This window comes from Haplochromis burtoni, unplaced genomic scaffold (assembly GCF_018398535.1).
Source record: "Haplochromis burtoni strain Fernald_Lab_line unplaced genomic scaffold, NCSU_Asbu1 Contig_145, whole genome shotgun sequence".
Lineage (NCBI taxonomy): Eukaryota > Metazoa > Chordata > Actinopteri > Cichliformes > Cichlidae > Haplochromis > Haplochromis burtoni.
In genome coordinates, this window is record NW_024582506.1 from 1,183,613 (window position 1) to 1,204,467 (window position 20,855).

Below are 20,855 nucleotides of genomic sequence, written 5' to 3' on the forward strand. Positions count from 1 at the left end.
CTAAGCTCTGTCGTAAAGGCTCGAGGAAGTTTGTGACGTGGCTCTGAGTGCTGGTAAGAGCTCAGGTCTGCGACTGGAACATGACCATTCCTAAGTTTTGGCACCGAAGGCCCTGGGGAAAAAAAATAAAAATAAAAAATAAAATAAAATAAAATAAAATATGGGCCCAGCTAAAAACGCTGGTTAAAAAAAAAAAAGAAAAAAAAAAAGATTTCAGTAATCCTGCCCACCCCGGTTTCAACACACACGGCAGCTAGCTTAATTGTGCTCCCATGTCCGCTTTAAAAACACATTGACGACCCTTCGTCTCTACCTCTATTCCTGTTTGATATCAGACCTAAACCCCCCAAAAGTCAGTCTGCTTCCGTTTGCCCTCGTGGGTCTGGCTGGCTACGGTGCCTTGCTAGGTGTGCTGTATTTCACACGATATTTGTTGATGTTCATGAAGTGAAGGACCTCTGGGTTACGGGTGGTGCTGCAGGGCAGTAGGCCTTCACGTCCCTCGCCCATCAGCCACTTGTTGGTCTCGGCACTCATGTCGCGGGTGACGTGCTCTTTGACCCACGCCTCCACCCAGGCCTGGAAGCGTTTGTGTAGTCGCGTGCTCACCCTCTCGTGTGACTGAGGAAAAACAAGACTGATGTCACGAAACAGATTTTCTACTCACTGAACACAGAAATCTCAAACTAAGCCTAAGCCTTCCGCCCTCACTGACATCTTACAGAGCCAAGAGTTGAAACAGAATGAATGGGAGGTCAAAGGTCACTCACTTTCCTCCCTTATGATAAATACAGGAACGCTGTAACCAAGAAATATTTCTGGCATAACAGCTAAATAACAACACTAGCTGGTAAATACCTGGTGAGCTCGCAGCAGGGCAGTGCGTCGGTACATGTAATCCTCAGACTTAAAGACGTAGACCATCTTGTATGAGTTTAGTTTGAACATGCACTCCATTTTCTCCTTATCCAGCGATTTCTTGCCACCCTCGCAGGCCTCCTTGTCCAGCTGCTCTCGGCCCTTCTGGTACTTCCTGATCCGTCTCAGATTCCTGGTTTAGACAAACGTGATGAGAGTGACTCATGAAATCGAGCAGGAATATGTCAGGACAAGTCAATTAGGGTTGTTGTAATCAAAAGCCTCCTGTTTGAATTTTACAGGGCGTGGCCCATCAGAGAGCAATGAAATGTGGAAAACGCACCTGGGAAGAAAAACTGGCTTCTGAGCGAGATGCTCCCTCAGCTCAGGAGTTGTGGAATCTGGGTTTAAGTAGCGTCCCACATAGTCAGACCAACGCTGCAAACAGAAAACAAGCACAAAACCCAAGTTTAACACACACATTATGAGTGTGAAAACACGAGCACTGCGCCAGTGTTACCACAAGTTTGGCAACAGGTTCTTACTAGTATTTCCACACACTGGTTATCTTGATTACAGGCCTTTAAATGACTAGTCTAAGTGAACTGAACTGTGTGTAATAAAATGCCACATTTCAGCAGTGTGGGAATAAAAGAAGAGCTGCTACTGCCATACAAATACTCTTATCAGTGTGAGTATTTAAACAACATTTGTGCAGCATTGTTGCCATTTTACAGTTGATTAGACATCACAGAGCCTGTTTATTTAAAGGGGACCTATTAAACATATACACATCATTTATATAATAGACATGTTTTTTTTAATCCTTAATGTGAACAAAATCCCCCCCTCCAAAAACCCAAAAGAGTAGATGGATTATTGGCTTAAAAATAGCTCCTGATGCTAATGGACCTTGACACTCGAGATTTACCGTTGTGTTTCTTACCTCAGCCTCCATGGGCTCATCTGAGTTCTCTTCCTCTGTGTCGAGCAGCTCCACCGTGAGCTGCACTTGTCCTCGGTTTCTCAAAAACATCACCTGAGAAAGCAACAGGACGGACAGTTTAAGACACTTTTCAAACAAAAAATAAGGACTCAACACAGAGGGAACACCAACGATCCCCTTTAAACCAGCACTCTGTGACAGTGGAGAGAAACAAGAAGGCTAAGGAGCGAAGAGAAAGTAAGGACAGAAAAGAACATCGTCAGAAAGAGATCGGCTGATCCGATATTTAGATTTCGGCTAAAAACTGGCAAGTAGTTTGACTCAGTGTAGTGACAACAGACCATAAGTCTATGATATTCTCTATCCAAGAGTTAGAAATAATTTAATGTGTCAGATTAAAAAAATATCCTGAGGGCTCAGATTACAGGAAATACTGCAACATTTTACTCTTTTATTCCAGTTTTTAGATTTACTGAGCTTCAGATTTTTGAACACATAAAAAGAGTGGAAATGGATGTGTTCAGTGGAAGTTTCCATCTCTCTTTCGTAACAAGTCAGTTTGCAGTCAAAGTAAACAGGATGAATGGGTTTTAGGTATTCACCTATAAAACCAGTTGGGTAATTTCTGTTTTTAACAAAATGGGATAAATATTTAATGTAAAGTGAAGCTTTAATGAAAGCGAAGCTGAAAGTAGGGCAAAAAGCAAATCTGCTCGCTGGTGACAGGTGGCTTTAGCAGCTTTAGTCAATGGAAGCAATAAGTGAGTGCAAATGGTGATCCTTACTCCCCATTACTGCAACCATTTTAGAGGGTAGGAACTGGTTGGTGATTCACACCCTCTTATGTACTCTCAATGAAAAAAACCCTACTACAGAGAAGTCATGCTGATTGCACGTGTCTGTCACAAACCTGGCTGCTGTGTAAATCTCACAGTCTTTGCCAAGGGAAAGACTGAACGATACTGCTTGCGTTTTAAAATGTGGAGATCATTTATTGACAGTGAACGCACCCAAACACATAAAAAAAAAAAAAAAGGGAACTCTCCAGTTAGTAAAAGTAGGACGTTCTTCACAGCAACAAATTAAGTTTGACATCTGGACTGGGCAGGAACCAGTCCTGCAGCCTTGTGGAAAATTACTTTTAAGTACCTCTTCTAAACTTTAAATGAGCCAATTTCCATATTTCCAAAGCTTTAGCAAAAGCAAAAATCTGCCGTCATGCCATGGCTAGGTTTGAGAGCGAGCGGCAACTTTATTTACCTTAAAGCAGTTCTCGTCAGACATGAGCTGCTCGGCTTTCCGCTGATAGATCGTCTCTGCGGAGCTCCTGGAGGACTGTGTGGACAAGCTTCCTCCAGTGGCTCCGCTGGCGCTCTCTGCCAGGTAGAGGTCTGTTACCTGGACGCAGATCTCATCACTCACAATGTGCTGGAGCTGAAGGAAAGAGAGTTAGTGACTGGCTGGTGAACAACTACAGCAGCTCTTTCCTTGAGAAAACAAGCCAATACCTGCCGGACGATGCTTTGGATGAGCTTGTCCATCGTGAACGCGATGTAAGCGTGAATGGTGAACATTTCCCTCAGAGAGTCCTCGTACTGAGATGCTTCCATGTTGCCATCCAGCAAATTCCGAACCATCTCCAAGAAAGCAGAGTAGTAATCTTCCACCTCAATGTCCACTGGAGAGAAGAAATATTTAATAAAAACAGATCACTAAGTGGAACAGCATGAGGGGAAAAAACATTTCCACTTTTTGTTACAAAAAACTACTGGTGAGTTTTTCTCAATGTATCTACATGTTACTGACATTTTACTGTTCCTACATTCACAGCACATTCGTTTAACCGATTTTAACATTTTACATGTTATATTTAAAGCTCTTCATGGCCTAGAGATATACTGGAAATGCAGTCCCTGCAACCAGAGCACAGCCTGCAGACTGTTTCCACCTCAAGCTAGAAGAAGGTGACCGAGAGATGCAGTCGTGGTCCGACTTGCCTGATAAACGGCAACTTGTTTCATCAGTATCTTCTCTCAAATCACTTTTAAAGACTTCATGTCAAACTCTTGATACGACACTTAGGTCTTGTCATGAGTCTTCCATTTTAAAACATTATGCCAAGTGTTCTAAGATTTTACTTTGTGTTTGAACTATTATGTTTTTGTTGAATCTGGTTTTATCGTGTGCGCTGCGTTTAAGCACTTTACGAAGATAGCATTGATAGGACCTTTACAAACAGACATGGTACAAAAGTCAGAAAAGGAAAAGCACACAAATGTAACACAAAATCGTGGTATACTGTTACTCACTGGGCTCCTTCAGTCTTAGCTGGATGGCTGGATTGTCATTTTTCTCCTTCTTGAGCCCCAAGACTTCCCTCTCCCAGTCCCGCTCTCTGACCTCTTCTTCGATCTGCCGCTCCGCCTGCTCGTACAGCCGCAGCAGACGTGAGCAGAGTGTCTGGTGAAGCCGCAGGAAGACATACCAGTTGTTGTTGACGAGGAAGAGGTTGTAGGCATCGTCGCAGCCGCGCAGCTTCTGCGCTGCCGTGTTGCTGAACAGCAGCTTGGACTTTGAGGGACTCCCGCTGCCCGGGACACCGTTGTGCTTTTTAGAAGCTCCTTCCTCCAGTTCCATCTCCTCTTCCTCCTCCTCCTCCTCTACATCTGAAAGCTCGCCCCGCTGAGAAAACAGCATGTCAGGGATGAAGTGATAGATGATCTGTTTGATTTTGTATTTGTCCTCCTTCTGAATGCTGGTCTGCCGCTTCACATGGTGGATGATGAGGGCCGCTGCGTCCTCAAGGATTTGGCTGTCCTCGTAGGACAGTGTCAAATGGGGACCTGTGACTGGAGCGGTGGTCTCCTCAGAGCCCTGCTCCTGACGCTGCAGAGCAAAAAAAACAAAACTTCAGTAACAAATTTTTTTCTAAAGCAGTGTATAGTCAACCTTTATGCTTGCCAAGTGCTGAAAATGATCACAGAAAGAAAGAAAATGACCTCATCATAGATGCTTTCGATTTCATTGAGCAAGGACTTCGATCGAAGCACTTTGGTGTCATTTTGCTTGAAGTTAATGCCTTGATGGTCGAGAGACTTAAGGTAATACTTCTCATTCTGCTCCCTCCAGATCTTGTTGAAGCCTCGCTGGGCTTCCCGCCACTCTTCCTCTTTTGTCTTTAACCTGTTTGAAAAGAAAAGTAATGTAAGAACTCCAAATCTGAATGTCAATTTAAACAACAATCTGCATCTTTCAGCGCGTGACACAGAGGGAGGTGCCAGATCATTCTGTTTCTCTTAATCCATTTTTGGATTAACCACTCCAACATGATATTTGTGCTCCCTTCCTTGTGTGGATTACTGTGTTTATAAATTGTGGGCCAACTCACAGAATGGATTCATGTTATTTTAATCTTCTAATCTCCACAGAGACCAAGCAACTGTGAGTTAAAGACATACAGTAAATGATTCGGCCCTTGATTCAAGCTGTACCTTTTCAAAACGATGGGGACAGAAACAGCAGGGTTTTTCTTCAAGCCGTCAATGATGTCGGGCGCTTTGTCTCCGTATATCCTCTGGATGGCCTTGCGGTGAATGACCTCTGAGGAGCCACCCAGCATGTTGTCCAAGCGGAACTTGGCCTGTTCCTCCGCGGACATGCGGGACAACTTCCGCTGCACCGTCTCCAAGACTCTGATGGTAGCCAGATTGGTCTCTAATACAACATCCAGCTGTTTGAGGACAAGAGATTTTTTCAGTATAGCCAGTCAGTCATTATTCCAATTTAACTTCAAAATTGGAAAATTTCTGGAAAGGCAAAATAGCATCTACCACAATGTTTTTCCCCCTTCAAGGATATCGTCTTTTTGTTGTCATCATTAACACAAGTTACACGTATTAGCTCACCTCAAAACGTTCATCTTCACACCTGTAGATGTGCTCCTCATACTGAGTCTTCTTGGAGCTGACAAAAGTGGAGTCTTCAGACCAAGAGGGGAAGGAGACCCAAGTGTCGTTTAAGACCTGGACAAAGCAGGAAAAAAAAAAAAATTAATACAGACGTCAACTCAAACTACATTCATGAGGATGAGGTTGACTGTTAGCGTTAAGCAAAAACGGATCCAACAAACTACAAAAATATGAAATTAACTTTTTTTATACAATCTTCCAATATCACTCTATAAAGTATTAAAAAGATTTTTTTCTTATTTTCTGACAGCGCTGCATATTATATTCATATACGTTATATCAACCAAGGAAAGAATTTTCAGCTCATGTACAAGTTATCCCTGTGAGCCTAAAGGCTAAACTCAATGAGAGCAGAGAAGCTAAATAAGGGCTTTAATGCACACAGCTCAGGCTGTGAGTACAGAAGCCCCTCCCCTTCCTACTGTACAAATCCTGTTTGCAAGTGTGAACCAATCAACCAGGAAGAAATGACAAGCGAGTTTCAACAGCTACTTTCAGAAATGATAAACAAGATAAATCTAAATCAAAGCAGAAAAAAGGACAACTGCTGTTAAAGAACAACACAGTAGCTTTATGAGCGCCTGGATGTCCACTCCTCTCTCACCTCTTTACAAAGTGGAGTTCTGCCTGTACACTTGGGCTGCTGGTAGCTTTTAGGCAGGGCTCTGTAACTGGAGCCTAGTCTCTTACAGGAAGCATAATCAATCTCCATGGCGATGCCCTCGGTAGCCCGCTCCTTGGGGTATGTTTCAATGTGGGACATTTCACGATACCCCAGGAAGTTTTTGAACCAGTTGAATAGCTCAGGGAATTTTCTGTTTAACAGAAAGATATATATAAAAAAAAAAAACAAAAAAAAACAACAAAAACACACAACCAAAAAATAAAATAAATAAATCTATCAAATTTACTGCAAAAGTTTTATTTTACGTGATCCGAGTTACTCACCCTAAAAACGGCAGCACCAGCTGCACCAGTTCAGCTCTGGAAATCACCTCCTGGTTAAAGATGACCAGACATCGCAAGAAGTTGTCGTAGGCCTCTGCACTTCGCAAGGCTTTGCGCACCTAAAATATAAAAATCTGCTGAAGTCTTGTGGCATAAGTCAAGTTTTTGAGAACAACAAGAACCACCAACACAAAGCCTGTGCTCTTCGGATAAACTAGCAAATAAAGTTAAGTTGCTCTGTGATTATGTTAAACATTGTTTGGACAGAGGAGTGCAGAGGGGGGATAGTGTATATATTGGAACAAAGGCTGGAGAATATGGAGCTAACATGCAGGAGGAAAAGAGGAAGAATATAGAGAAGAATCATGGATGTAGTGAAGGAGGACATGCAGTGGGTTCGTGTGACAAAAGAGGAAGCTAGGGACAGAGTGGGATGGAGGAAGACGATCCACTTTTTAATTCCCCTTTCCTCTTATTCAAACTAAAAAACAAAATACAAACTCACCTTCTCAAAGAACAGAGATTCTGTGCCGACTCCATGCTTGCTGGCCTCTGCCACTGAGGAATCCTTCAAGTTCAGTAACTTCGGCTTCTTCTGCAGCATTCCCAAAACGACATTCAAGACACAGGTTCAATAATTTAAAAACCAAAACTTTCAAACATTTCACATAAAGCAGGAACTCCAGCAACACTTGAGGGAAGATGAACAACTTTAATAATTGACCAATGCGTTTCAGCTTGTGGCCTTTATCAGAGTCATCAGGGTTGACCCTGATAAAGGCCACAAGCCAAAATACGTTGTTCATCTTCCCTCAAGTGTTGCTGGAGTTCCTGCTTTGTGAATTCTTTCATCCTCTCCATGCACCTTGGAAGCAGGTGAAGTTGTGCTAGAAAATTTTTGCTGCGAAACACTTCACATAAAACATGGAAATAAAACCAAATTGGACTTAGCAGTATGAGACTGCATGTACCTTGATAGGGGGCGTGGCCCCAGGCGTGGGATGGCGACGGATCTGGCAGCCGTTCTGATTGGGCCTCTGCTTGTTGTTGAGCTGAAGCTTTTTGGCAGTGCCACCGTGGTCGTTTCGTACAGACTCGGCCTTCTCAGCAGTGGTCTTATTTAATAGCTACGACGAATACAAAACACAGATTAAGACACGAGCGCATCAACATGACAGATCACAGACTACGGGGGGAACATTATTCTGAGAGGCTGATTTTAATGAATAAACTTTACCTTTGTGTTTAAGGTGTCTCTAATAAATCTGAACTCATGAGTAGAATATGGTACATTAAATACATGGATTTTCTCACCACTGAACTGTTGGCATCAGGGAGAAACTGCCCAAACTCAGAGAGTAGATCCTCCTGATTCTTGAAGAGCCTGGCCACCTGAGCATAAACCTCCTGTTCAGTCAGAGCTGGTGTGTAGTTTCCTCCAGCCTCCTTGGCATTACGCTGCTCCTTCTGTGGGTGGAGGAACACAAACAAATTGAATGATTAAAAGTCACTCTACTGGGCTTTTTTTATATTTTTCCTGTCATATCTCATTACATGAATTGTGGCCGCTTCTGTGTAGTCCATAGTAGAAGCTAGGCTAAATGACCAAGAGCAGCACTAACAAAAAACAGTAGCTTTTCCATACATTTTGACACTGCATGCAGGAACAGTACAGGGCTACAGCAAAAACAGCTGGAAATCAGCATAAAAGGTCCTCTTTAAAAGCTCATTTTAATGTAAATTCAAAATTTAAGCTCAGAAACGCTTTAGAACTTCACTCTGGCTTTCATTTTGAGACACTGGCCTGGTAAGTATGGAGGATCTCCAGGAAGGCTTTGTAAATGTCGGGCTGGCCCTGGAAGCGGTTTTTGATCTTGTTGACGTAGTTGATAGCATGGTTGAATTCCACTGGCTGGTTGTTCTGCAAGGGTGGGCCGGTGGGGGTCCCGCTGAGTGGTGGGTGGAGCTGCATAGGTGGCGAGCGGGGAGAGGTGTAGGCAGGGATGGACGGATTGCTCTGGCTGCTTGGTGTTAACGCCTGGGGCTGAGGAGGCTGAAACAGGAAAGATTTTAAGTGTGCTGAAACACATGCTTCACAGTAAAAAAAAAGAAAAAGAAAAAAAAAGTTTCTACTCCACCACATTTTATTCTCACCTTGCTGGTCTTGGCAGGCGTGGGCTGTGTTAGAAGGGGCGGAGCAGTGGTGGTTGCAGATGAGGGAAGCGGAGGCTGAGGTTGGGGAGCAGCTCCCGATATGGGGATGTTCTGCACTGAAATGCCATGTGGGGTGATGTGGTGGATCTGACCCGGTGTCGTCACATTGACTAGGTCGTTGGTCTGGACCTCGATCTTGTAGCCCGGAGGCAAGAAAGTGTTGAAGCCCATGATGAGGTCAGGGTGACCTTTGAAGAGTTGTGAGACTCTGCTGATCACTCCGGGAGTGTCAATACTGGAAACGCAAAAGCAGAAAGGATTTGAAAATTCAGTTATACCTGGGGAGACATCTCGAGTACATTTAAAACCTGGCAACATCTCAGGCATCAACAGCAGTGTGTACTCTTAGGACTTTAAATTAAACCATATAAATGCATCTCTGTAGGTGCTAACTGTACAAGACTTGTTGCTTGTGAAAAAAATGCCAGCTCGTTTTATGGAGAAGGGGAAAAAGTAAAATAAACGACTGGTCAAAAACGTTTAATGTCTAGGTCCACGTTAGTACCACGAATCATTTAGTCTACACAACATTTCATTGTTGTTGTTTACTTCGCTACGCGGCGGCCGCAGCAGCTAGCGAAAGTGCCAACCTAGCATGAAACAAGCTAACTCGAACAAAACTAAGCTATCCTAAGCTAAGCTACGCTAAGCAGCAGACTCGGAGGTGCTTCACCCCTGAAATACCTTCTGTTTGTATGTTTGCAAAAGTGTTTGTTGCTTTTCTTCTACTTAACTGCAAACCGTGTCCAAACTCAAGTGACATGACTGAAAAGATCCGCTGACGCTTATTCTAGCTCGCTCACGAACTTTCCCTCTCAATTTGTTCGCTCAGAGACGCAGTTTAGAAGCGAGAATGTCGCTGCTGGGGTTTAACACGTGTCGCGAAGCTTTTTATTGCAATTGTGCTAAATTAAGGCGCAGTCCTCAGCTCGTTAAAACGTATTATCATAACTTCACTCCAGTGCGACCGTCCGTGAGGTTATTGGATTCAGTATGGAGACGCTACCATTCACGATGAACCGAAAAAAACTAATGTAAATAAATTAGATAAATAACCCCAATACCTTTTCCCCACTGTATTTAACTGCTCACTTTAATTGTTCGCTAATACGATTCAAGAAAAAAACCTGCATTATAACTTTCCTGCCATTGAATATTTATTTATTCGTCTGCTCCTGTAGGTAACACGATCAAATTTAAAATTTGCTCTAGAAAGTCGGTCATCCCTTTAAGGGATCAATCTTTAATCAAAACCGTGGCCTCACCTTTGGGATTTGAACTCTTTCATTATGTCTAAAAAGTCGTTGTAGACCTGTGGCTGGTTGCCAAACTGCAGCTTCACTTGATCCAAGTAAGACAAAGCCTCTTCCACCTTAGGGAGAGCAAGAGAGAGAGAGGAAAGCCAGCTTTATGTGCCATGATTTTTTTTTTTCCAAAACACTGGTACCTGCATCAGCTATAAACTGAACGGAATTTCACAACTGATGTGTGATCTGCCTAAAAAGGGCAGATTTTCTCTACTACCACACATTTTTAATGTTTCAGTCTAAGGCATAATGAACCATCACTATGAATGGATCTTATTTGTTTTTACAATCATGGTGCAAATTTAAATAAAAGCTACCAAAAAACAACAAACTAAAAAGCAAATGACTTAAAAATAAACTCATTTCCAGAGAAGTTCTAATAATGTAGCTTTGTTAATTTCCCCAAACCTCTTTAGCATTTTAGTAAAATTAGATTTACAGACCTTGAGTCTCTGGAACTGCTGCTGGCCCTGTGCAGAGGCCTGAGGAGCAACTGTATGGGTGTGCCCTGACATCACCGAGGGCCCGTGGGACTGCACTGCCGGGCTGTGGTGGTGGGAGCCCCCATGGACAGCTGGGCTTGGAGTGTGCCCATGCCCGCCACTGTTCTGGGCCACTGTGGGAACCTGGGAAATCAGAGAGGTTTTATTACAGTTTTTTACAGTCGCTAACAAGCGTTTGTCCAAACAGTTGTCACATTTGCAAAACTCTAAACACAATTAGCACAGGATCGGTCTGTTGTGGCCATACCATTCACACATTTCATGTCGTGTTCACCCAATATGCAGTCAGTGAACACATTTCCACAATGCTTACATTTTCTTAACAGACAAGTTATACCTCCCAACAAAACTATGGACTGTTCTTGTAGTATCTACGAATGTTAACACACAACATCCCACAATAGCAAAAACAATATTCCAAACCGTAGATACAGTATAAAAACCTCTGCCCCTGCAATGATATCAGTACAAAAACAATATCAATATCAAAAATATATCTCAGCTGTAAACAAACAAACAATTGAATAATTGACACACAGCTGATTTATGTTGGGTAAATTGGGCCAACCACACCTTCTTCCATTCTGGCTTAGACTCAGTGGGGTTCATAAGGCAAGACCTTGAGGAGTGATGTTTTTGGAAACAAAAAAAAGACAAACACTGTAATGTCTGGTCGAGGAGGAGTAAGAGCAAGGGGCCCAGAGAGAAGAGCAGGCCCAAGGAGAGGGCAAGGTAGAGGTGTAAGAATGCGTGGTGGTGGCATTCCAAGGGCTGCAAGAACAGTAGTCAGTGATGAAATCCGTGCCACTATCATTGACCATGTAATCAACCATGGTCTTTCACTAAGAGAGGCTGGTGAAAGAGTGCAGCCCAATTTGAGGCGGTCAACGGTTGCCTCCATTATACGCACCTTTCAACAAACCAACAGGTAAGTATTGCATTTTACATGGATTGTTCCTATTCTCACTTGACATGTCAATATGGTCATACAGTAATGCATATGTTGAATTGTCTGTCTTTCTAAAGAATGCAACGTCTTCCACCCTCTGGGGGAAGAGGAAAGCTCCTCAGTAATGATCAGGAGCTTGCCATTGTGGAAATGGTTACTGCAAATAATGCAATAAAACTGCGTGAAATACAAACCAGAATTGTGGCGGACCATGAGATATTCGACAATATCGATAGAATCAGCCTCACAACCATTTCGCGGACATTGTCCAAACATAGAGTGCGGATGAAGCAGCTCTACACTGTTCCCTTTGAGAGGAACAGTGAGAGGGTCAAGGAGCTACGACGACAATATGTCCAGGTACAGTGTATATTCAATCCAATGTCCAGTTCTATAAGCTTTGCACTTTGCAAGTAGGTAACCTACACAATACTAGGTTACAGTACAGTATGGTATACAGTACTAACATGACTTACATAAACTTTGTTTCAGAGAGTTATGGAATTGGAGGCCAACCAGGCCCCTCATGAATTCATATACATCGATGAGGCAGGATTCAATCTGGCCAAAAGGCGTCGACGTGGACGGAATGTGATTGGTAAAAGGGCCACAGTTGATGTGCCAGGACAGAGAGGGGCAAACATTACCATGTGTGCAGCAATTGCAAATGCAGGATTACTCCTTCACAAATGTCAGGTTGGACCCTATAATACAGAGCGCTTGCTTGCCTTTCTCAATGATCTCCACCAGCGCCTGGTTCCAGAGCAGGGTCAGGAGGGTGAAAACATGAGGACCTTTGTAATTACCTGGGACAATGTGGCTTTCCATCACTCGCAAGCAATAACAACATGGTTTGAAGTCCACCCAAGACTGGTGAGTCTCTTCCTTCCACCCTATTCACCTTTCCTCAACCCCATAGAGGAGTTCTTTTCTGCATGGCGGTGGAAGGTTTATGACCATCAGCCACATGACCAGATGTCCCTCCTTGAAGCCATGGATGCTGGCTCCAGGGACATCACAGTTGACGATTGCCAAGGGTGGATCCGACATACCAGGCGGTTTTATCCCAGGTGCATCGACTTGGCTGACATCAGATGTGATGTTGATGAAAACATGTGGCCTAACCCTGAAGATCGCAGAGATTAGATGCAACTTTTTTGCCTTTTTTTAGCCCCCCTCCCCCCCTTTTTATCTTGGCTTTTTGCTGTTGTTTTTTTGTTCAGAATGCTCTTGTGTGTTCCATGGATATTTTGTTCACTGTAAGCAATACTGTGACACTTTCTCTGTCCTATCATACCGTGTTTCTACTGTACCTCCTGTAGTAAACAGTAAAGACACAGAAACTTGTTTGCTTTTTACTGGAATGCTTTTGAATGTGAACATTACTGTACATGTGGACATGCAGTTACCAACCAAGACATTTCTGGTGTCAAAATGGTGGATTGCATGTTTCGCATGCACATACCTGTAAAACTGAAACATAAAAGTCTATGCAGTTTTTGTAATGTCAATAATAGCCAGTATTTTGACACCTGGTGTACTTTGATTGACTGCATGTACCTTGTGAAGTGAAGACAAGTGTTATTCTTTGACAGACTAATTTCATTTTGAGTCAGATTTATAGTGTTTTTGTACAGTTAGTGTGTGCAGAGAAAGATGTGTTCTAATTTTGAAATGAGGAGTTAGTATATATTTAACAGAGTGTATTTTTGGGAAGGATATTATCCATTTGGCCAATTGTGTTTTGTAGGTGTGGGTCTGTGTTAAGAGTTTAGAAAAAGTATCTGAAGTATAGGTAGGCGCTTGTTAGCGACTGTAAAAAACTGTAAAAGTACAGCAAATAGTACCATGTGAAAGTGCCACATAGTCCCTTAATATCAGACTGAGTTTTATTTAGGTAGTGCCAAATCACAACAACAGTCCCCTCAAGGTGATATAAACTGAGACACATAGACAGAATGTGCACAGCTGACAGGTGGGGAAGCCTGGAGCATGAGTTGTGAGTGCTTAGTAAAGAAAAGTTGCTATGTCCTCACTAAATGATAACTCTTCAAACAAAACGATCAAATAAATCTTGAGCGGGCAACGCGGTGTACCTGATATCCTTGTGGGACGGAGTACTGGACGCCTGCTGTGGGCTGCATGTTGTCAGACACGGCCTCGTACACAGCCGGAGCTGGAGCAGGGGCCAGGACACGATGTTGGAAAGCCTCCGCGTTGCCACCGAGGCGCCGCTGCGGGGACGCAAAAACCGTTTCCGGATCCTCCCCACGCCGCTTCATTATGTACGCATACTCGGGAGAGCTGCGAGATCTGTAAATACACAGCAACATATGGAGCCCATTTTCTCAGACCTATGAGAAGTTATCTGAATCGATTACATCACACTAACAATTTCATTCAAGAATTTGTGGGAATATATATTTTTTTGCTTGTACTGTGAATTTATAGACACACACACAGTGAACCACTTTTCTTGTTTGGCTGTGGCAGAAAATGATTGCATAACCATCTTCAGAGTACGCAGATTTATTGAAACGTCTGATGCTTTCAGCACCAAAAAGAAGCCTCTACGTTTATCAAGGTCAATAAAATGTGACCATATTGATTCATTAACATGTGATTTGACTACTTTGACAGCATTTTTTTCTCATTAGAAACTACATCCAAATTTATGCATGAATATGGAGCTTCATGAACAGCTGTTCGGCCATGTGCATGTTTGGAGAATTCAAGAAAAGCTGGCAGGCAAAGGTGAACTACACACAGGATACAGCACCTGGGAGTCTTGAGTCCCCACTTCTTCTTTCTTTCTTTTTTTTTTGGGAGGGGGGGTCTTTTTGTTGTTTTGCATTGTGCACTTCTGCACCAGTGTTATCTGTACCCTCCCTCTTGCCCGCCGCAGCAAGAATGCCACGAAGTTACGTTTACTGCAAAAGTTCCCATGTGAGGACGGGGCACATATTTTGTATTTAGTGAATTTTCTACTTTGATTTTATTATGTGTGGGGGAAGCCTGGTTGCTGTGTATGAATTTCCTTCTGATTAATAAGTTTTTTTTCTTAAGTTAGTTTTACAAATATTCCTGTCCATATTTAAATTAAAAACATAACACATTTTAGTCAGTATTTTTCAAAGGGAAGAAGACAACTGTACAGGAGTATGGTAAAAATGAAAAAATGGTGTTTACCACTCCAGCAGTGCACATAAAAAACTGGCTAAAACAAGGACTTGAATCACAAATAATGTAGCTGATGAAGCTACAAAATGTGTGTACCATAATAATTTAATCATGGGTAATTCACTACTTTCCAATACTGCTCCGTGTACTTGCACTTTATTTAAGTACTTGCATGTTTTGCTGCTTTCAGCTTCTACTTTAGTGTATTTTGGATGGAAATAATAAACTTTAATTTTCGTCAGAGTTCTAGTTTCTTATTATTTTGCAGTTTTCAAATGTATACATAATAATCACAGGTAGTATTAGCTATAATAATACGGCAGTATACAGGCAATTAAATCAACTGCTACATTAAAGTAATAGCCACGTTAATGAATCGATGAACATGATTTAATTATACCCCCCCCTCCCTCAGCTACACGCAGGCGTTACCGATACACGTTTGGTTGAGCCAAAGTGTATTGTGTATTTTTCTGTTATTTCTGGCTACGCCGCTGACAAAAATACCGGTTAAAATATTTCTACGACAACTTGTGGCTTGTCGCGGATCCCATGTGCCTTGTCTTATCTGTCCCGTGTCTCTACGTGCTACATGGATGACAACGTTAGCATGAACTGAATGTACGACTCGCGCTCCGAGCAGCCAATGAGACACACAGCCTACGTCACCGACAAACAGGTGCTGTGGGAACGTGGAAGTCGGTCTGCCATTCACAACTTCCTCAAGACGACGGCAACTCTCGGGCACTCGAAGGAATGGCGTACTTAAAAAAAAAAAGATAAAAGCGATAAAGTCAGGCAGCTAATAAAATTCTACACGCGTGTGTCGAGCAAAAGTAACACAATGATAAACTCGAGTGCTCGTGCGCTGCTGCTTCTGACGCTTCCTCTCTGCTCCCACCAGCAGCTGAGTTCCACCGTGCCAGCAAACGAGTCGTTCCGCACGGCCAAAGAAAGCCAGCCTGTGGTATTTACAGACAGAAGCGCAGTGTAGTAACGTTACAGTCCTCCAATATGAAAACGCGGTTGTGTCTATTACACGGTAACAGACCCACAACCGCGGTTCTCCCGTCCCGTTTACAGGCCTTTACAAGCAGCGACCTCGAGTTACGCTTTCCCCACGCCCGCCATTTAGAGCGTGGCGCAGGAGTTCAGCACGTTTACACTCCATTTTCCAGCAGGTAAGAGCCAAGAGCAACTCGTACGCAAGGCACCCTGCTGAACGGTCAGGCTAAAATAAATGTATACTGTTTATTTTAATTAACTTTGCTGGGAACTTGTTCTGTCGACGGGAGTTGTTTGCTGTCTGCTAGCAGCTAGCTAATGTAAACAACATGAGTAGCCTGACACCGATCGCTGTCCGGGGCTAGGAGAGGGAAGCACATGCAGCTAAGCCATTAGCGATCTGGTGGGCTCTCGCTGAAACGGCGAATATTTGCTATTGATTTGCCACACTGATGGATTTAGATCAACTTATGAGTGAACGGCATACAAAGAAGCATCGATCATCTACGTGATCTTGTTAAAACGTCTTCTGACCGGAGGGAGTTAGCTTGCCAACACTAGCTTGCTGAATGAACTCACCCCTCTCTCCCAAATAGCAAGCAGAAGTTCGGTGATGATGGTACGATAATCCGTTCGCTCGTGGTGAAAGGCTACACCACTGACTGGAGAAGACAGAAACTCAGTGTATCTGCAAAAAGCAATTAATCGATGGCGTATTACTTGAAATAAACAATTCAAGCTACAAAGTGAGAATCTCCCCTACAAACGAAAACAATCTCCGTTCGGTTAGCTGGGGTGGGCGGGGTTTTCACCCTGGAGTGAAAAGCGGTCCTCCTTTTAGGAGCTATTGGTCAGTCTGTTCGAAGAACCCGGACAAGGGCGGGGCGACGAGTTCAGTTGTGAAATTGAACTGTCAATCAAAGATTTCTCGAGCAGTTACCAAGCACACCCTTTTGACTTGAAGCGCGATAATGCCAGCACAGAGCGGAGAGGCTCAGCTGCAGTATAAATGGGGAAAGCATAATAGCACCATGTTTAGAGACTAACGTAGAAAGCACAGCCTGTCCATTATTAAGGTATAACACGGTCACGGAGGTGTTAGATAAGGCGCCACATGAGTTTTATCAAGAGGAATAAGCATGTTACTGACCAGGGAAAAGTTTAAAGAGCATTTGAGAGTTTTTTCTCTTGCTTTGAAGATGAATTTGAACATTAATATACAGACGGCAGTTACTGGGTTTTAAATAGCATCCACTGGTGATGTCAAACATAAGACGTGGAGGCCAGAATTGGCCCAGCCAAGACTCCAATCCTGCCCACTGGCCAGCTTTGAGAAGGAATGCATAGATTTTGAACTTTTAACTGTATTTTCATAAGTTTTACAGGTTTTCCAACTATGCCCCTCAACCCCAGTTCCATTACTACTAAGCTAAAGTAATTAAATAATAGATAAACAGTTATATTACAGAAAAGTTCCAGTTTCTCCACTATGTACTATAACAATTCTGTGTTTTGTTTTGTTTTTTGGATTCTGTTACATTGAGTCCATGAATTCACATTTTCTTATAATTACAGGACAGTCTGGTTAATGAATTGGCAGAACCTTTTCTGTAGAATCTTTTCTGTATTTTATGTAAAAAAATGTTTTTACTCATCCCACCCACTTATGATCAAAGTATACAGTATGTTGTCTTCAGTGTAAAATGTGATTGACACCACTGGTTTAAATTGTAAGTCTTTGTCTTTTAACCTCAACAATCAACAACAGCAACACATCCACATATATTCCATGTTGTTTACTGCACAACTGATGGATGTTCAATAAATAATAACTACTTAATAAATAAAGCACAAGTGTGATTATTGATATTTCTTTGTTTTTTGACTCAATGGATATAGTAACAGAATGATTGGGGCTCTATGGTATGGCTCTTCTAAGATGAAGTTTAGTTGAAGTTTAGTTCACAGCACACACTGGGCATCAGCATCACATCATACCACATTGCAGCTTTTCTACATGCAAGATAGTCTGCAGAATTTTAATGTAAAATATAATGCTTAGATGCAGGGTTCCTTTGGCGGTATTGTGTAAGAGTAGATTTACAGTTCAACTTCCCACAAAAAATGTTTCAAGGAGTTGTTTTACAAAAAAAAAAAGTTAGGACTTTTCTGCTGCAGTGGCTGCTATTGTCCAGGACCTATGCATTTAAAATGCTGTGATGGTTGGAGCTATAATATAAACATAAATACATAAATATTTGGAATTTTCGGTCTTTCTGGTTTCTATTTTAAATTAGTTTTTGCATCTATGTATTAATTCTTTTTGTCTGCCCTGCTGTTTGCAATACTGCATATTCCCTATTAACGTTCATTTAAGTAATCTATCCATCCACCCAACCAATAGATCTCGAAAAACAATTAGCTACTTCCTGGAGTTTTGCAGCACGTGACTTTTGTGGGCGGGCTGTGCCATTAAGGCTTGTGTCCCTCCCACAGCAAGGGGGCGGGGACGTGGGAGGCACTGCAGCCAATCGCTGCACGGATCCCGCATTACAAATCCCCTAAAAAGGTGGAACTTCCGAAATAAACCCTCGCCCACGACAGGCGGAGCTGCAACAGCAGCCCGGGATTCCTCCCTCCAGCCCAGGCAGAGGATTCAGCTGCGACCATCGGCAGCAGCACACACATACACACGCACAGCTTCACTATCCCGAGTTGGTTCCCCCCCCCCGTTATAATTACACCCATCTCCACGAACGCTCCAAACCGAACAAAAAGCGTAACATTAAAGTGCTCCCCTTTAAGTTCCCATCTGGATGAAACGCGGAGACAGCCCCAGCACCGAGGCGCACAGCTAGCAGGACCAGCCAGCCCGTCTGCACCGCGCACTCGCTCGGTCGACGCTGGCTGCGGAGTCCACAAACAAAAGGGTTCGCGGCACTAAAACACTCACTCACTCGCGGTTTGTTTTACGCGAGTACCGGTGGACTGGGAGATTCAGTGGGGCCTCGGCGGCCAGCACGGCGGCTTTTACGGACAGAAAGAGCCGATCCGGTCGTCCTTACTAAACAATGCCAAAGTCAAACGAAACGAGAACTACGGCGGAGCTGTGTGGCAATACCGGAGCCACGCCATTCTCCACTTCCCCCCCTCTCCCTCTCTCGGGTCCCGCAGACAGGACCACCGCGCGTATTGCAGCTCTCTTTGTTTACTTCACTAGTCGGGAGTAAAAATGTCTAACCTGTCTCACCACAACAACTACACCCCCCTCCCCTCCTTCCCCCTGCCGATCCATTACACGCTCACACAACGCTGCAGACAAAAATGCTTCGACTCGCAGACAGAGGGGATGCCTCAGATGGTGTCCACACAGCCCCGGGAGGCTGTTTACTGGCCGACATAATGCCATCCCGCACATTTAAGCAGCCAACACCTTAAGAAGCTGGCTATTCTGCTGCCGTTTACTCGCGAAACAAGAGCCTCGCAATTCATTTACGCGCACAAAATAATAAGAATGTTAAAAAAAAAGCCACCACTGACACCAGACCGCCCTCAGATCCTTCGCAACAATCACACTCATCGTAAGGCAGCGACACTCTTGATATTATTTAGTTTAAGCAGCCGTTACATACCCAGTAAAAAGACTCCTTACTCCGGATTCGTGTTTGTAACAAAATAGTTGGACACGCCCCCTCTCCACTGGCATTGGCGCAAACTGGAAGACACGTCACTCTGCGTTTGAATATGACCCGCTAAAAACCGAGGCAGCATCGCAGGGAAACAGCCTCCTCTCCACCACGCGCAAAACCTGCAGTTCCGATACTGGTGGAGGATTACCGAGGGCGGCGGTGGGGGTGTCAAGTTCATTTTACACCGCGGGCCACACGAAGCTCTACCAGTAAAAGTCGGCTTTCTGTCAGTGTGAAGAACTGGACTTAATCACGGAGATATTTGAAGGAAGGAGAAAGAAATGCAGTGTCAATTCTGTATGATAAAGAAATGCTGCTTAAACTGTAAGAAATAAATGTGTGAAATTACTGAAAAGTTCTGTAATTGAGCTCATTGCGCAGACTGTTCTGTAATTATAAAGGAAAAAAATATTTTTTTGTTTTAATACTGTCTACAATCACAATGCCTTAGTAGACATTGAAAACAGCAACCTTCCTCTTATTTAATATTCTATAGCTATATAGTTATTTCTGCACTTTGTAAGCCCCGTATCAATGCTATATAAAGGAAGAGATCATATTGTCTCTACGATTGTATTTGTGGCGAGAAACTACTTTTTTTTTAAAAGCTATGTTTGCTATTAGTTATTGCCAATAAATGCGCAGGGAGAAAATCTGGGTCACTCTGAGGGATCGTTGCTATTTTTGGATAAAAAAAAAAAAGTGTTCAATTGGGTAAAGATTTGGTCACTGCTTAATTCACATGATTTTTCATATAGACTTAATAGCCATTTTTTTTAGATACACTTGTTCAGAATCTGGTAAATCTCTTTATCAGCGAGTCATAGGGGCAGCTCAATGCGTTTAGACATGGTCAAGTTCAAACTGACATAATGGGGAAGAGAAGTGATTTAAGAGACTTTGGACGTGTCATGGATGGGCTGGTCCCAGTATTTTCGAAACTGTGGATCTTCTGGGATTTTCTCCATACACATACTAGCAAAGTGTAACTTTATGAGCTTCTTCAATAATGTATTCAGATACTTGACTTGCTTTAAAAAAATAAAATAATTAAGAGTGCTTTCTGAAGCTTCTGATAAATTACAACCGAACTTAAATATCAGTTTGCTCAAGCTTGTGCGATTTGTTGCTTACAATGTAGAGGTCTCAAAAACTCGTGTCAAATGATACATTTGGTATCAAGAGGATTATACCATTGATTTATTACAGCAAAAATGCAGCTGGTGGTTCGAGGGTCATCACTCTCTGCAAATATGAAACCAGAGAAGTTGGGTAGTGATGAAAAAAA

At 43.0% G+C, this 20,855-nt stretch overlaps 2 protein-coding genes across 2 annotated transcripts; one reads left to right on the top strand and one right to left on the bottom strand.

The window, feature by feature from the left end:
• Window positions 1-6: 6 nt before the first annotated feature.
• sin3aa (SIN3 transcription regulator family member Aa) lies at window positions 7-19,603 on the bottom strand. Its single transcript, XM_005931708.2, has 21 exons — window positions 19,511-19,603; window positions 13,790-14,006; window positions 10,685-10,867; window positions 10,200-10,306; window positions 8,875-9,169; window positions 8,525-8,773; window positions 8,035-8,187; window positions 7,692-7,847; window positions 7,226-7,315; window positions 6,721-6,839; window positions 6,377-6,587; window positions 5,710-5,826; window positions 5,296-5,534; window positions 4,804-4,987; window positions 4,114-4,690; window positions 3,313-3,482; window positions 3,065-3,238; window positions 1,805-1,897; window positions 1,202-1,296; window positions 859-1,051; window positions 7-621 (listed from the first exon to the last, which is right to left on the bottom strand). The coding sequence occupies exons 1-21, from the start codon at window positions 19,582-19,584 to the stop codon at window positions 391-393; spliced, it is 3,927 nt and encodes a 1,308-aa protein (XP_005931770.2). The 5' UTR covers window positions 19,585-19,603; the 3' UTR covers window positions 7-390.
• On the top strand, window positions 10,868-13,467 carry LOC121815169. The gene is made up of 2 exons (XM_042224652.1): window positions 10,868-12,053; window positions 12,186-13,467. The coding sequence occupies exons 1-2, from the start codon at window positions 11,772-11,774 to the stop codon at window positions 12,837-12,839; spliced, it is 936 nt and encodes a 311-aa protein (XP_042080586.1). The 5' UTR covers window positions 10,868-11,771; the 3' UTR covers window positions 12,840-13,467.
• Window positions 19,604-20,855: the final 1,252 nt, after the last annotated feature.

Bases quoted from the DNA above. Each gene is read 5' to 3' on its own strand.
- LOC121815169 (XM_042224652.1), top strand. From the start codon at position 11,772: ATGCAACGTCTTCCACCCTCTGGGGGAAGAGGAAAGCTCCTCAGTAAT. The intron at 12,054-12,185 runs GTACAGTGTATA...ACTTTGTTTCAG, and splicing joins TACGACGACAATATGTCCAG to AGAGTTATGGAATTGGAGGC.
- sin3aa (XM_005931708.2), bottom strand. From the start codon at position 19,584: ATGCCAGTGGAGAGGGGGCGTGTCCAACTATTTTGTTACAAACACGAA. The intron at 6,588-6,720 runs GTGAGTAACTCG...TCTGTTAAACAG, and splicing joins CTGGTGCTGCCGTTTTTAGG to AAAATTCCCTGAGCTATTCA. The intron at 4,988-5,295 runs GTACAGCTTGAA...CTTTTCAAACAG, and splicing joins GTCCCCATCGTTTTGAAAAG to GTTAAAGACAAAAGAGGAAG.